Here is a 15,286-nt window from a genome sequence, read left to right as displayed (position 1 = left end):
TATCAAACTATTGACTTGAACCAAATTGAATTTATTAATTCCTTTAAGGATTAGAACCCTCTGAAATAGGGGAAATACATTAGCTAAAATTTTATTTAACATATTAAAAATTGGAAATAACATATAAGTAGAAATATCTGTTATGAAATAGTTTTGTATAGGGTGTCCCACTTGGGAGTACAACTTTAAAAATGCGAATTACTTGCGAACGCGTGAATGTAAAGCGAGCTGTAAGAACTGAAAATACTGTATTTAGTGGAAAAAACAAGTCCACATTACAAAAGGTGCTGAAAATGTCCTCTCCCAACGTCCACGCACTAGGAAATGCGACTCTCCATATTTGAGAATGTCCTCTGCAACATGTCACTGTCGATGGCAGCAATTTCACGCTTGATGTTTGCTTTCAGTTGTTTGATGGTCCTGGGTTTGCTTGCATAAACCTTGCCCTTTAAATATCCCCATAGAAAAAAAAATTTGGAGTTAAATCGGGCGATCGAAGTGGCCACAAACCTTTTGAGATCACCCTGTTTCCAAAAAATGATTGGATCTCTTCCATACTGGCATGAGAGGTATGGCACGTTGCCCCGTCCTGTTAGAAGTAACCTTCTTGAAGTCCAATTTTTTGGCCAATTTTCTGATGGTTTGCAGGCCTGGCTGGCACAGCCCGGCCGCTGCCACATTCAGGGCTGCTATAGCAGTGCCCACTATAGTGCCCGCCTCTTTATGACACAGAATTAATTTTTCATTAAATAAGGAATATTTTGAACCTTGATGCATGATGATACATGCATGCGTTCATGAGTAATTTGAATTTTTAAAGTTGTACTCCCGAGTGGAACACCCTGTACAATATCATTTTTGTAAAGAACATGGCTGAGCTTATAATTAAGTCCAGTCCTAATGTGAGAAATTTTTGTACAGTGAAAAAGATGTTGCAATGATTAACTGTTAATTCCACAAAACTGACATATATCTGAGCTTGATAATACTGTAGGTATCCCTACATTCTTTCACACAAAAAAGGAGCTTGTTTAAACAAGTGAATCAAGCACTTTTTCAAATTAAAACTAATATTTTGATTGTAGGAGGATCAAATACAATGGCCTATAAAACTATTATTTTATTCCTTTCACTTTCCTATCACATTGTTTATATCTTTCACTTTCTCTTACTATTTTAATCATGTACTATTTTCTTGGATATGAAAATGTAAAATGCTTTGTTACAGAAGAGCTTTGTCTTGATTTCCATACATTAGTTTGAGGCATGATTTGCTGCACTGCTTTCAGTTGCTGTATGTGGCATGGAAACATTTTTAATTACCAATACACAATTCTGATATGTATTGTATGGAATGTCATTTTTAATTGATAAGCAGTGCAGCAATTTTTGTGGACTCTGAATCATAGCCTGCTGAGTGTTCGTCTCTCTGCATTCTTCCTCCAGTGTGAGGCAAAGTCAGACCCATTTGCAAGAATTTCTGGTACCATTTCTCAATGTCCTAATGTGATGGAGCATAGTGACACTTGCAAACTAGTTGCAAACACTCTGGACACAGGTAACTTTTTCCCATTTTGCATACCATACTATACACTAATCCCAGTTTGACTGCCATTTTGCATTCCCATACATGTGCATCACCACACAGTAGTGTGCTAAAATGAACATGAACCATTCCAGAACTGAAAAGTTCCAATGTATGTATTGTATATAACATTTTGTAACCTCTAATTGCATTACTTTATTTTATACACGTTTTTAATTTTATGACATCCCAAATGGATCACCTTGTTTCATCTTTTTGTCTTTTTTTTCATTTTTTGTTAAACAGTTTTTTACTTTTCTGGCTGTTATATGTAACAGAGGGAAAGTATGGCAACTGGTCAAAAAATGAACCCCAAGATTTTGACATTTTTGGGCTCAAGACACCTTGAAACATTGAGAAATGCAAAAAAATTTGGGGGTTTTTCCTGTATGTATGAATATAAGAGGGTGTGGGGGGCACAATTCTTTTTTACTCTCCTTGAAGCTCATTATTGAAAATTTCTGAAATTTTGCAGGGAGGTTTGTTTATTAGGGGGATTGATGCTATTAAATTTTGGTGGTTTAAAGGTTGAGGGGTGGAAAGATAATGAGGGTCGTGTGTATTTCCAGTACGGTTGGACTTAATGATGATTTTACTCATTATTATCATTTACAATTTTTTATAAAGCCCATTCCTACCCTGAAAATTACGCTTTTTGTCATTTTATAATAGTTAAAAATATAAAATGTTTTTTAATAAAATATGATAACAGATGGCACCACCAAATGTTGTCAGGAAAGTTAGGCAACACATTGCTGAATTTTTTTAAATTGATGACTGAAATATATTATCTATAAACATCTCAAAGCCCAGTGTTTTTTAATAATAAGTCAAATGATGTATTAATCTTTTCTTCTGCTGTTTTAACTTCTGAGATTGTTTGTTTTTAATATTCTCTCATATATTTGTAGCAGGTTTAATTCTGCATATTAATTCTTCAAGTTACATGATGAATTCATTTCAAAGGTTCCATACAGGTTGGAAAATAATGCTTAAATATAATGTATTTTTAACATACAGGGTGATGGGACACAAGGTGACAGGGGACAGGGGATCTAAATTATGTTCCCAGATCCAATACTTAATGATGATAATTTAATGAAATGGAGGCAAACAGAAAGTACACATATGCAAAGACCGACTTCTGTCCACTTCACTACAAATGTTTAATGTGTGATCCATGCATAACAAGACACACATCAAGCTCATATTCCAGTTCCTGCCATACACTGCCTGCATGTCAAAATGGACTAACACACCAGCACAACTAGTACGGAATGGGCGGCACAGATATATGACTTTTTGATTTGCTCCGTCAATTAACGTTAGTCTCATCACAACTGATTTATTACATCTCTCATAATAAATACTTGAAATCAGGGACATCTTTTAGAATCGACCTGTATTTCTGGCACATAATAAATAGCATTATTAGTTGTCAACCATATATTTACTGTGTTTGTCTGATTACTTTCTTTTCATTTTTCATTTCTTTCTTCACTTTTCATTGTTCAGCTTCTAAACATTTTCTCTAATTTAATTTTTAAGCAAAATCAATTAAACTAGTTGTTTATGCTATAGGAGTTTGAAGTTATTGTTAATTCTGTTTGGTTGTATTTTATTGTATTATTGTACTACATGAAGTTGGTTTTTATTTTATTTTTTAATAAGAATCCGAAAATATCGTAACTTTGATGCTGAAAGTTTGAAAGTTTATTCTGTTAGTAAATCTGTCATTTTTCAAAAACAATTTAATTTATTTATTTATTCATTTTAAAATTTTAATGACTTAAAATAATTTTTGTAAGCAGATATTTATTTATTGTTATAATTTTTTATTTAATGTTTTCGGTAGGAACTTTTGATTTTATTAATTCAAATTTAAAAGAAATATATTAAATAAGAAGAAAAAATATTACAGAATGTCTTACTTGCCAATGTTACCGTACAGATTACAGGCTGACTTGATAACTAGAGAAGGGGCTGATTTTGGAATGCAAAGGTTGAGAAATAAAATCAAGTTGTAGAGAGATTGTTGACAAAACTTGTGACACTTCTAACCATGTATTGAATCTTCATCTTCATTATCACAATAATAGGTTTATATAGGTTTTTCCTGTTAGATAGACTACTAGTAGTAAAAAGTGGAATACAGAGTAATAGTACATTGTAATGGACCATATATAATAAGTATTATATAAAAGATTAATATCTGTAGAAAAAAAATCACAAAAATTAGTAGCAGGTGTCACAAACTGGCAGCATATGGGCTAGATATGGCCTGTTAAGGCTGTGCATTTGGCCTGCAGCCTTAATAATTTCTTTAAAAAAAATCAATGTTTCTAGAATCTTGCGGGGATTAAAACAGAAAAAATTCAAACATCTAGGCCTGGCAATAAAAGGGCCTTTGCTACAGTCTATTTTAATTACAGTATGTTTTGGTTTACAGAATAATATTGAATACAGCCTGTTTGATATACATCTGTTTGACTGGCTCTTTGCTGTGTTTGAGTTTGAGACTCCTGGCCTATAGCATAGTGTGTGATTTTGGCATGTGAGTTAGATTTACAAGAACTTTAAAGTCTGCTTTCTTGTACCAAAGAGTGGAAGTTCTTATATATCTACCACATTTTAAAACAAAATTTTGTAAGCAGCAATTTCTGAGAGAAAGTTTTTTATGACTTAATCAGAAATTTAAAACTTCCATTGAAATTCTTGTATCGAATGGCAATGTTGATCTCAAAGAAAATGTTAATGTATCAGAGTGGACAATTTCTAAAAACTGCCATACAAGCAAACTTTGGATTTTTAATATTGATCATAAAACCAATAAAGGCGATGCAATAAAGATATTAGTTATTTCAAAAATATGGGGAATTTGTAACTCAGACTGATGGGCTGACAACTGCTTCCAAAGACAAATTCTCAGCCCTTTGGGCTGAGAATTTGTCTTTGGAAGCAGTTGGCCCAGTGTTGGTAACCAAGTTTCACCTTATTGTTAAATATATATTTGTAGATTCTGAATTTTATCTAATGTAGTTGTGGAATAGTACTATTAATATTAATATGTTATGCTATTGATATAAAAATAGCAATATAACATATTTATTTATTATTAACTCATTTTGCATCTGTTCTTATTTGTTTGTAAATTTTTTAATTGAATTTAACATTTCATTCTAACTTAGTAAAAAAGTTAATAAGAAATGATTATAAATATCTTTGTAAGCATTACAATTCTTTAAAATGTAACATAAAAATTAATATTAATTATATTTAGTTTAATAATATAATTAATTTATTTTATTTTATTTATGCAGGTTAATCTACCAAAATCTTTTTTCTGGAGTTGAGGGCTATCAACAATATAGCTATAAAAAATTAAAATTTAATGAAAATGTTATAAGAATATAATCTAAAATGAAAAAGAAAAGTTCTATTGTAAAATATCCACTAGCTGTTCATATTAATCTGAAATTAAAAAGTGTATTTTGAAATTATTATACAGTTCACTTTGAAGTCATGTTAGAGCCATCGTCATCAGAAGAAGAAAGTGATAATGAAACTGTTGAAGATGAAAGTTCAGAGGCAACACAACTTCCACCAGCTTCAACTAATTGGAGTTGCCTCAAAGCAGTAGTGTTTCGAGAAACCTTTCTCCTTCAAGTGCTGGAGACACTTTAAGTGTTGGTAGTGGATCACAGCAATGGACCAACAGTCAACGTCCTTCTAGCCCAAGCCCATCACTTGTAAGTGAGAAAGAAAAGGAAAAAGAAGATCCAGAAAAAACAATTGAAAAAGAGGAAGAAGAAAGGAAAAAACGTCTTCAGTTATATGTATTTGTTTTAAGATGTATTGCATATCCTTTTAATGCTAAACAGCCAACAGATATGACTCGTAGACAAACTAAAGTAACAAAGCAACAACTTGAAACAATTTTAGGTCGTTTTCAATCTTTTTTAAAAGGTGAAACACAAATAGCTGCAGATGAAGCATTCCAAAATGCAGTTCAAAATTACACTGAAGTGTTTCTTAAAAGTGATAGAGTAATGAGAATGGTACAAAGTGGAGCATGTTCTGCACATGATTTTCGTGAAGTATTTAGAAATAATATTGAAAAGAGAGTTAGAAGTCTACCTGAAATTGATGGCTTAAGTAAAGAAACTGTCTTAACTTCTTGGATGACGAAGTTTGATGCTATTTTTCGAGGTGATGAGGATTCACGGAAACCTCAAAGTAGAATTCAACAAAATATTGCATCAGAACTTATATTAAGTAAAGAACAACTGTATGATATGTTTCAAAATATTCTTGGAGTGAAAAAATTTGAACATCAGTTATTATACAATGCATTACAGGTAATTATTAACTTTAATATATTAAACTTATATAATTATTATGATAATTTGTTATTTCATATATTAAATTTTATAACCTTCTACATTTTGTTTAGTTTATTATTTATAAATTGCTTTTGTTGCAAATGTTTTTTAATACATATGAATAACATTTATTATAAATTGTTGTATATTTAGATCATGATGTTATAAAAATTTTCTCAAATATTATATGAATATAAGTTTATATATAAACTTAGAAATGCCATTATATAAGGATGGGACATTTTTAACAAAATTTTGAAGGAAGAATTTGTTCTATTATTTTCTAAAATTAATAGCAATGATCAAGGCTGTGTACTGTACATGAGTTTTGAAGGTTTCACTTTTTCCATTTGACAATTTAAATAGAAAAATTTTGCATTATTACAACAGTATGTTGTATATAACTCTATTTGAATGCATTCAGTTTCTTCTTAGTCTATGGTATGTTAAACTATATACTTACATTGTAAAAATAGTAATGTACATTATGAAAATGAATTTTTTTTTTAAATTTTATCCTTCTAAAAGTCCTGTGCTAGGCTTGGCAATGAAATGCCGTATTTACTCACTTATAAGACAATCTTGCATATAGGATGAGGTGTGACTTTACAGATCAAAATAAAGAAAATTAGATTTATTAATACAATTTTGTTTAATCATAAATAAAATGTCAAATGCACATAAATACACAATTATCCCGCAAAATTTACTGGCATTTTAAACTTTAAGGAAAAATATTGTAAAATTGTTTTCCAAAATAATTTGTTCATGTAAAGTTGGACAATCAGGAACTTTTTTGCCAACTCTTAACAGTTGAATCCACTCCGTTGATTACACTTATGAGTTTCTCTGAATTCTGATTTCTGAATAATCATCAGTTTTCATGTGGGAATAGATTAAAACTTATATCAGGCTCCCGTGTGATTTTGGAATTTTAAATTCGTATTCAATTAAAAAGCTTTGCTATTCATCTTTACTCCTGACAATACACAAGAACAATTGAAACGAGATAAAATACTTTTGTTTTTAAACACCAGAGAGTGAGCATCCGGTAAAAAATGTAAGCATGATTCACAAAAGTTATTGCAAAAATGCAAAGAATACTTTACTTGCATGTAGGACAACCTAGGTTTTGAAGCAATGAAAAATGAATAAAACCTCATCTTATATGCGAGTAAATATGGTAATTAACTTTAAATAATATTATATGACTTGTACAACTGATATACCAGATAATTTTTGCACCACTGAAATATCAGTATTATTTCAATTAAATACTAGTGTTTTGATACTGATACAAAAATAAATATTTTTTCAGTGGAACATGAATGTTGTTGATAGTTGGAAGATATTTTACCATCTAAAAGCCGATAATTATATATTAAAGCCGAAAGATTGCTGAATTATATCAGGCTATCTTACTATTAATAATACTATTAATTTAATTATAATTATTAAATTTAGCCTGAGATGGCACCTAATTCCTATCTCTAGTGCCGAATTACTTAGCATTTAATTATTAATAGTAGCCTGATATAATCTAGCAATCATTTGGCTTTTAATAGCTTCCAACTCTTGCAAATCTAATAACAGTTTTACAAGAAATATGAAAAAAAAAAATCTGATTTGACAGTGATTTTTAATAGAACTAGGTACATTGCTGTTATTAAAAATAATAATAATAAATGTGTGATATCTGAAATAATTACAAACTTGAACTTTATTATAATATACAACAGTTTTGAGGAAAGAATACTTTTAGAACATTAAAATAAATTAGATTTACACATTACTCTCATTTTAATTTATTTTAATATTATTGAATAAAATTAACTCTGCTAACTAACCACAGTTTAAACATTTTTTCTCTAGAAACTGATTTCAAATATTATAAATCATATTTTGGTTAAGATGATATTTAGTAGTATTTGTTTTTAAAAATTACAAAATATTTTGTACAGTTACATTGTATAATGTACTTATAGAAAGTATGAAGAATAATATAATTTTTCTGATCATATTAGATCAGTAAAATTATATTATTAATAATGATACAGGTTGAGAATCCTTTATCTAAAACCCTTCAAAATATGAAAGTTTTTCGAGTTCTGACATGATGTGCCACAAATAGACAATTTCACAAAGTACTGGGCTGGAAATATTCTAGTGTTTTTCTCAAGTGCCTTTTGCTGGGCACCTTGCCTGGATGATTTTTTCTTGTCACCCAGCTGATAAACTTTATGCGAAATGTGCGTGTATATACACACACACACAATAGGCATGACTTTTTCATATTCTGAGTATAGTTCAATTTGTTTTTAACTTAGTTTACCAGAACACATTCAAAATTTAAACAAATATGTATGTATTCTTTGAAGAGATCAAATAATACCTATATGTTACCTTATAATACCTTATAATACCTTACAAAAAATATTCACACAGACATGAAAATTTGTTGTTTTATTGAAAATTAATAAAAATCCCTAAATAAGGATCAGAAGAATAAAAAAAAAAATTAAATCAGTCATCCTGAAGCTGTTTTATGGGTGCAAATATACAAATATTCCAAAATCTGATCCCAAGCATTTGGATAAAGGAATTTCAACCTGTAGTTTATTATTTAACTTTATAAATTTAACTTTTATCTGTGATATTGATATAAAAAGATTCAAGTAAAAAAATATACTATTACAGGCAATATTTGGTGTAATGAAATTGTTCAGTTTATAAATATTAACTCTTTATTTCAAACTAACTATTTTGAAAGGTGATGGTGCTTTGTTTAAATACATTAAATATCTTAATATCTTGAGTATGTTTGTAATGTTCAGCTTTAATCTATGAAATGACATGCAATTGAACAATATAAAATTTATACTTTTATAATCCTTTTGTAACATTTTATTCTTTCCAGTTAACTGTTTTTATCATCATGTAATATGTGCTTTTACTGTTTAATCTATTAATTTTTCCTTATATAATAATAAAGTGCCATCCTTATTCCTTGCTGCAAAATTTGTTTTCACATCAAATAGTGTTTTTGTTATGCATAGAAATTGAATTTGATAAAAATATAAAATGGTAAGTGATATAAAAAGTATATATTAATTAATTAAATATTTTAATTAAATAAATATTTACAGTAACAATTGAGGGACTTGGTGGATAAACAGTGTATCCCATATTAGGAAGTTTTCGAGTAAAAGGAGGATTTGTGTTTAAATTCACCAGTACTCTAATAAGAAACATTTTATTAATTTTAGTGGACAATCATGGGGGGCATGCAACTGAACCTGAAGATGGATTGATGATGTACAAATCCAAATTTGTTAACTTTTGTTTTTTGTAGTTTTGTGGGATAAATTTTTTTCCATCTAGCCACTCAATTATAAAAATTAACACATATATTTAAATTTTTATTATATAATTGTTCTTGTTTCTAGCTGGAAGAGCTGCTCAAGTATTCATGTTATAATGACTTTGTAATTACGGCCTAGAAGAAATTCCTGATCTTTCAGTAAATAGTTATTCACTGTTATATCAAAGAATCTGTTGAGATGCAAAATTAATATTAATAATACATTGGAAATTAGCCAATTTAAATGCAGTGTATTATATATGGTTGCTATTATTTTAATATTTTCTTTTCTGTTTTAAGATTTCAATAGAAATCTTGTAACACACATCCAGATTGATTTATTTATTTTCAAATATTTTGGAACAAACTTGCATTGTGAAGGATAAATATTTGATCCTTTTCACATATGCAAGTTAAAAAATGAGAGTTACAAAACATATTAAATCCATGTTTTGAGCATTATTTAACTGTTTTAAGGTTAAAAACTATCTTCTTATTTTTATTTTGTAACTAAACTATCTATATTTAATAATAGGATGTATGATAGTGTACAAATGGACTATTAATTTCTTGAAAAAAATGTTCACTGAACTTATGGGAACTGAATAAAGAAATGTATTTCATAACTGGATGTACACAGCTGTTTTTTCTAACAAGAATAAGTTGTCCTGATTCCTTTACAAGAGTTCTGCATTAATATTTTCTTGAAGTAAGGATAATTCAAAGCTGCAGATGTAATCTATTAATACATGACAATTATATAGTATACAGAACTAGGTTGAAAACTATTTTTCTCATTTAATGAACATATTTCACTTTTGAAATACCAAATTTTAGTATTGACATATGGCAGTAAATGATGAAATGGTGTAAACAAGGAATTTAAAAATTCTTCATTAATAAAAGTAAAACAACATACATCAAAATAGTAACTCATAAAATATGTAAGAAACATTGTCTCTCGACATTAAATGTTTTAACTGAAATAAGAAAATATCTATCAATGAACAACCTTCTTATAAAAATAAAGTTGTTCATTGATAGATGATCTTGAAATTGAAATGGCATTAATTTTTATATTTCGTGTGTATAAACTTTTCCTGTTAACTTTAAAAATATTTGTATATATTAAATAAAAGTATGAATTAAAATTCAAATATGAAACTTTTACAATTGATAAGAAAAAGCTTTGTAATGTATAATTATTGTAATATAAGTAAGACACTTGTTTATGGAAAATTAATTATTTAATGTACAAGTTTTATTTATTAAATGAAATATTGAAATTAAGAAATGTTTTAATTTATTTTACATTAACAACACATTCAAACTCATTCAATCAAATAGAATAAATTTGAATGGTTTTTGTATTTTGCAACATCATTGCAATATATTCTTTTTGTTCTTTGGAATGAAGTTGAAGCTCAAGAAGTGGGTTCAAATTGTTAAACTCAGTGATTTTAAATTTTGAATAAATCAAAGTTGTGTTGTGTGGCTACAACATAACAGGACTAATGCTATAACCTAATTATTATTTGGAAACTTCATTTTACTTGTGTTTCCTTCAATGTATACTCCTTTTGTATACACATATTGCTGCATTTAGATCTTTCACTAATGATAACTGCTGCAGGTCAGTTTCTGTCAGGGTATGCAGAAGCTCTGTTTTTTTTCCTTCTTTTTTCTTAACTGCAGAAACCAAGTCAAAACAGGTTTCCTTCAGTCTTCACTTTAGGGAAGAGATAAGTCATACAGAGCTAGATCTGGTGAGTAATATGGGTGTTCAAACAGTGCGATGTCTTTCTTGGCCAAAAATTGCTTCACTGACACCACTAAATGCACTGATGCATTGTCTTGATAGTGAAATGTTTTGCCACAAGTCTGGCCACTTTCTTCTGACCCTTTCCCATAAAGTTTCCAGAACATGTTTATAGTGGTATTGGTTTACTGCTGTGCCTTCTAGAACAATGTGCTTCAAAATTATAATATTAATATCAAAGAACACACTTGACCTGCAGAAAATCAACCATTTGAACATGTTTGAAACATGTATGCATCTCTAAGCTTTACTTAGAAGATGAAAAGATTCAGTTTCCATCTTCAGTTTTACTAAAAATATCAGATTGATATGCTACACTTTCAAGCTTTCCATTTTTTAGACGTGAGAAAAACAGGTCCACTTCATACTTTTTCTCTTATGAACTAACAGCACTGTGAAGTTGACTCACTATGCTTTTTCACACTTGTTCAAAGTTGTTTACTCTCCTTACTCCAGCCCACATGCAATCATTCAGTGCATAGAAGTGTAGTACAGCTTTTTATAGCTATATCAAATATGATCCAATCTATTCTTAGACTGTATTTTATATAGAGTCCACTAAACCTAATATCAGAAAATTGTTAAATTTTCAATGTTTTTAAAGTCAGTTTTTTGAAAAGCAGTTTTAAGCAAAGTATTTTTATCTTATCAAATAGTGTTTTTGAGTTTAAGGATTTGAATACTTGACTTTGCAGAATTGTTTCCAGGAAAACTCTTAATGCAAACTAAACTTATACTATTATATTAAACTAAATTTTTTTAATTCAAATTTATTCTATTTAGTTTTAGTTTTTGGAATTTTGTAGATTTGCTTTTTAATGTTAGAAATGTTTGCTTGACAATGAGTGAAGAATTTGGACATTTTGATCTGAATATTTATGAATAATACTCTATTAGAGTATCACTTTTTTATTTACAGAATAAACCAAAACTTGATTTGATAGCCAAACATGTATCTAAAGCCATTAAATTTAAAAATTAATTGTAATCTTAACTTCAGCTCAAGACGGAAGCTTAAATGCTTAGCTTAATGCCAAATTTCATAATTAAAAATTCTGAAACTAATTTAGCTTTAGATATGTTTGTTAGCAGTGGTTCTTGGTTTTTTTCAGTTAGTGGCACAACTTGCAATTTTGATAGCATTTACCTTAGACATTTGACTGTTAGTCTGTAATTGAGGTTTTCAAACTAGAATGCCAGGTACACATGATTTTGTAATATTTCATGCTGCAATTTGAGAATTAATTTGAAAATTGACCAAAGAGCAAATATTAAATTTTGCATAAAACTCCAGAAGTCTGCCACAGAGATCCTTGAAATGCTTGGGAGGTCTGTCGCAACAAAGCCATGGATGAGACCACAATTTTTAAGACTCAAGAGGGCAAGGCAAATCGGTTGTGTAACAAAAAGTATGTTGATGGTAGTTTAGATATTTGTACATGTTATCTAAGCCTTCTTATTAATAATATGTGCCAATAATGCACAGGAAGCTTATGTTTGCTGACAGTTTTAAAAACTTGTGTTTTCAGAGTGGTAATTGGAAAAAAAAGGCTTTAACTTATTAATACTTGCAGCTTCACCACTGACTTTTACATTATGAAAACTATGACACCATTTGAAGTATTCGAACCATCCTTGGTTTGCTGTAAACTCCTGCTTATATGTTAGATTATCATGTTGAACTTTAAGGATCTCGAAAATGACTGGATAGGTTACTGGCTAGGCTGTACTTAGTGTAGCCTTCAAAGAGGACTTTATTTATTATCATTTTCTAAAATTTCATTTTGAAAACCTGTCTTACTCAACTGTTTTTAAGCCATATGTACGGACTTTTTAGTTTTAGTAATAAATAATTGAATTACATTTTTATAATTTATTTTATTAAAGTAAACCCTTATGTATTCTTAGGAATAGTTCTTGCTGAAATTTTAGATAAAGGTTTGCAATGTTTCATTTTAAGGTGTTTAAAATGAAACATTATGTATAAAAAATCTATTAGATTGCATATACATATATTATATATATATAAAATAATAACATACATAATCTATGCCTCAACCATATCTTAAGAGAGTATTATGATCCATTATTATTTATTAAAATAGCTACTTTTAAGGTCAAAATTTTGCATAATAACTAAATTGTTGCAACTTTGTGAACATTAAAATGAATTTTTAAGAAAAAAATTATTAAATGTGAAAAAAAAAGATTGGTCTAAAATTATGGTTGCCAACTTTTAGCATCACAGATTACAAATGCAATGTGAAAAATACACCAAGTTGAAAAAAAGACAAGGCTATTTTTTTAGCCTGGTCTCAATAAAACCAGGCTAAAAAAATATCATCAAGGGGGAAAAAATGTTCTCAAGTCTGTACATTTTCTTTTTTTCAATAAAAAGAAGAAAATCTACAGACTTGAGAACATTTTTTCCCTCTTGATGATGATGATAGACAGTCAGATCACTGAAGTAGGTAAGGCATCAACCTACTTCTATGGAGATCTGGAATCAAATCCAAGCAGTAAAAAATCTCAGAAATTTTTGGAGGATATCCTCTAAAAGTTGAAAATTTATAAAGAAAGGGGTTCCAAATTCAGAATAATTGATAATTTGATCAAGAAATAATTTTAAACTGAATTTGTAATTTGTTTGTAAAAGCTTATTTGATTTTAATTTGTCTATTTTGTTCTGTGTTATATATACCTGAAGATGTCTGTTAAAAACAGATGAAAATGTTAGTAAAAGTATTAATTTGAGGTATGCTGGTTTAGGTGTTTCGTCTGTTTAAGAAAATGATAATTAAGACAGTAAGCAGAAAACTATTTGTTTTACTGCTTAAACTAGATAAAAGTAAAATTTTTATATGGACATTTTTATGCATTAAATAATGCATTGGGCTATCTATATCTGATTGGCATTTAACTAATGTACTTCACAAAACACTTTACTTCAGTCTGTTTGAAGCGAAGTGTTTGATGCATTATAAATGCATGCATTAGTGTAAACATGAATCAGTACTAGGGAACAAATGTACACTGTGAAACAACTTGTAAAAACCAAGTTGTATTGAAAACAAGTTATATTCTATAGTGAAACTCATTGTGATCCAATAAGTATATTTTTAGGAAAATAAATGCATATTACTAGATACCTTCTGAACATTTTACAGACCTTTTGGAAATAATTCTGTATAAGTTGTGTAAATTTTATTTTTATAACTTACAAGATCGAGTACTAACATTTTAAATTGTTTATTCTGGAATGTTCAAAATTTATCATTCTATTTGAATGCAACTGCTGTTCAATTTGTAAGTTTCCCTTGAGAAAGATTGATAAAATAAGGCCAAAAATGTTAGAAATTAAAGCAGTTAATGTAATTATTAAGGTGTTTTTTTTTTTTTTTGAGTGTTATTACTATTCAACATTGCATTTCTCAGAAGTTAGTCAATAATTTTATATATAAAAAAATGGATGAATAAATCAAAATAAGTATGATCTGGAAGCTTATTGATAATATTTGGCATATAACCAAAGCTTATGCATTTAAATTCTACATGAATCAAAATTAGAAAGAATGTGTTCTAATATTCAAAAATTTATATACACTTTAAATGAGTTTTTTTATCATCATAGATAATTTATAAAAAGGAAAAAAAGTCGATTATAGTGAAACATGATATCTGTAATAAAATGCTGGACAAATAACACAAAAACAGTTTTAAATAATAGTAAATCTTTAGTATAAAATGTGCCTGTAACTGTTAAAATGTATATAGCATTGAAGTTAACAAATTCACAAAAAAAAACAAAAATTATTTCCTATTTTATTTCCTTCCTCTTATATATAATTGTTAATTCTATCCATAATTGTAAAATTTTACTTCATGGAATGCATATAAAAGCATTTTTATTTTTTAAATTAATTAAACTATCATTTTTGATTATTAAATTAGTAAGAAGTTACACTTAGACAAATTCACATGTAAATTTGTCATGTCTGTCCAACTACTATTAATAAACTTATTTAAAATAATCTATTCAATGATACTTTCAGATAAGGTTGCCATCTCTCTAAAACACACCAGAAAACTCCCAGAATTTAGCAAAAATGTTTAAATTCTTGGGACTCCTAAATTGAGGT

The 15,286-nt window shown here is 28.5% G+C and overlaps 1 protein-coding gene across 1 annotated transcript in view; it reads left to right on the top strand.

Annotated features, from left to right (window-relative positions):
* Cadps (calcium-dependent secretion activator 1) overlaps positions 1 to 15,286 on the top strand; it is a 119,766-nt gene that overhangs the window by 14,706 nt on the left and 89,774 nt on the right. Inside the window, 2 exon segments of the mRNA XM_067270864.1 lie at positions 4,906 to 5,201; positions 5,204 to 5,943. Coding sequence (XP_067126965.1) covers positions 5,108 to 5,201; positions 5,204 to 5,943 — 834 coding nt within the window. The 5' untranslated portion in view covers positions 4,906 to 5,107.

This window comes from Centruroides vittatus, unplaced genomic scaffold, assembly GCF_030686945.1.
Source record: "Centruroides vittatus isolate TY-2023 unplaced genomic scaffold, ASM3068694v2 contig_388, whole genome shotgun sequence".
In the NCBI taxonomy this organism is placed as follows: domain Eukaryota; kingdom Metazoa; phylum Arthropoda; class Arachnida; order Scorpiones; family Buthidae; genus Centruroides; species Centruroides vittatus.
The sequence above is the reverse complement of the archived record's forward strand: the minus strand, read 5'-3'. Positions and strand labels throughout refer to the sequence as shown.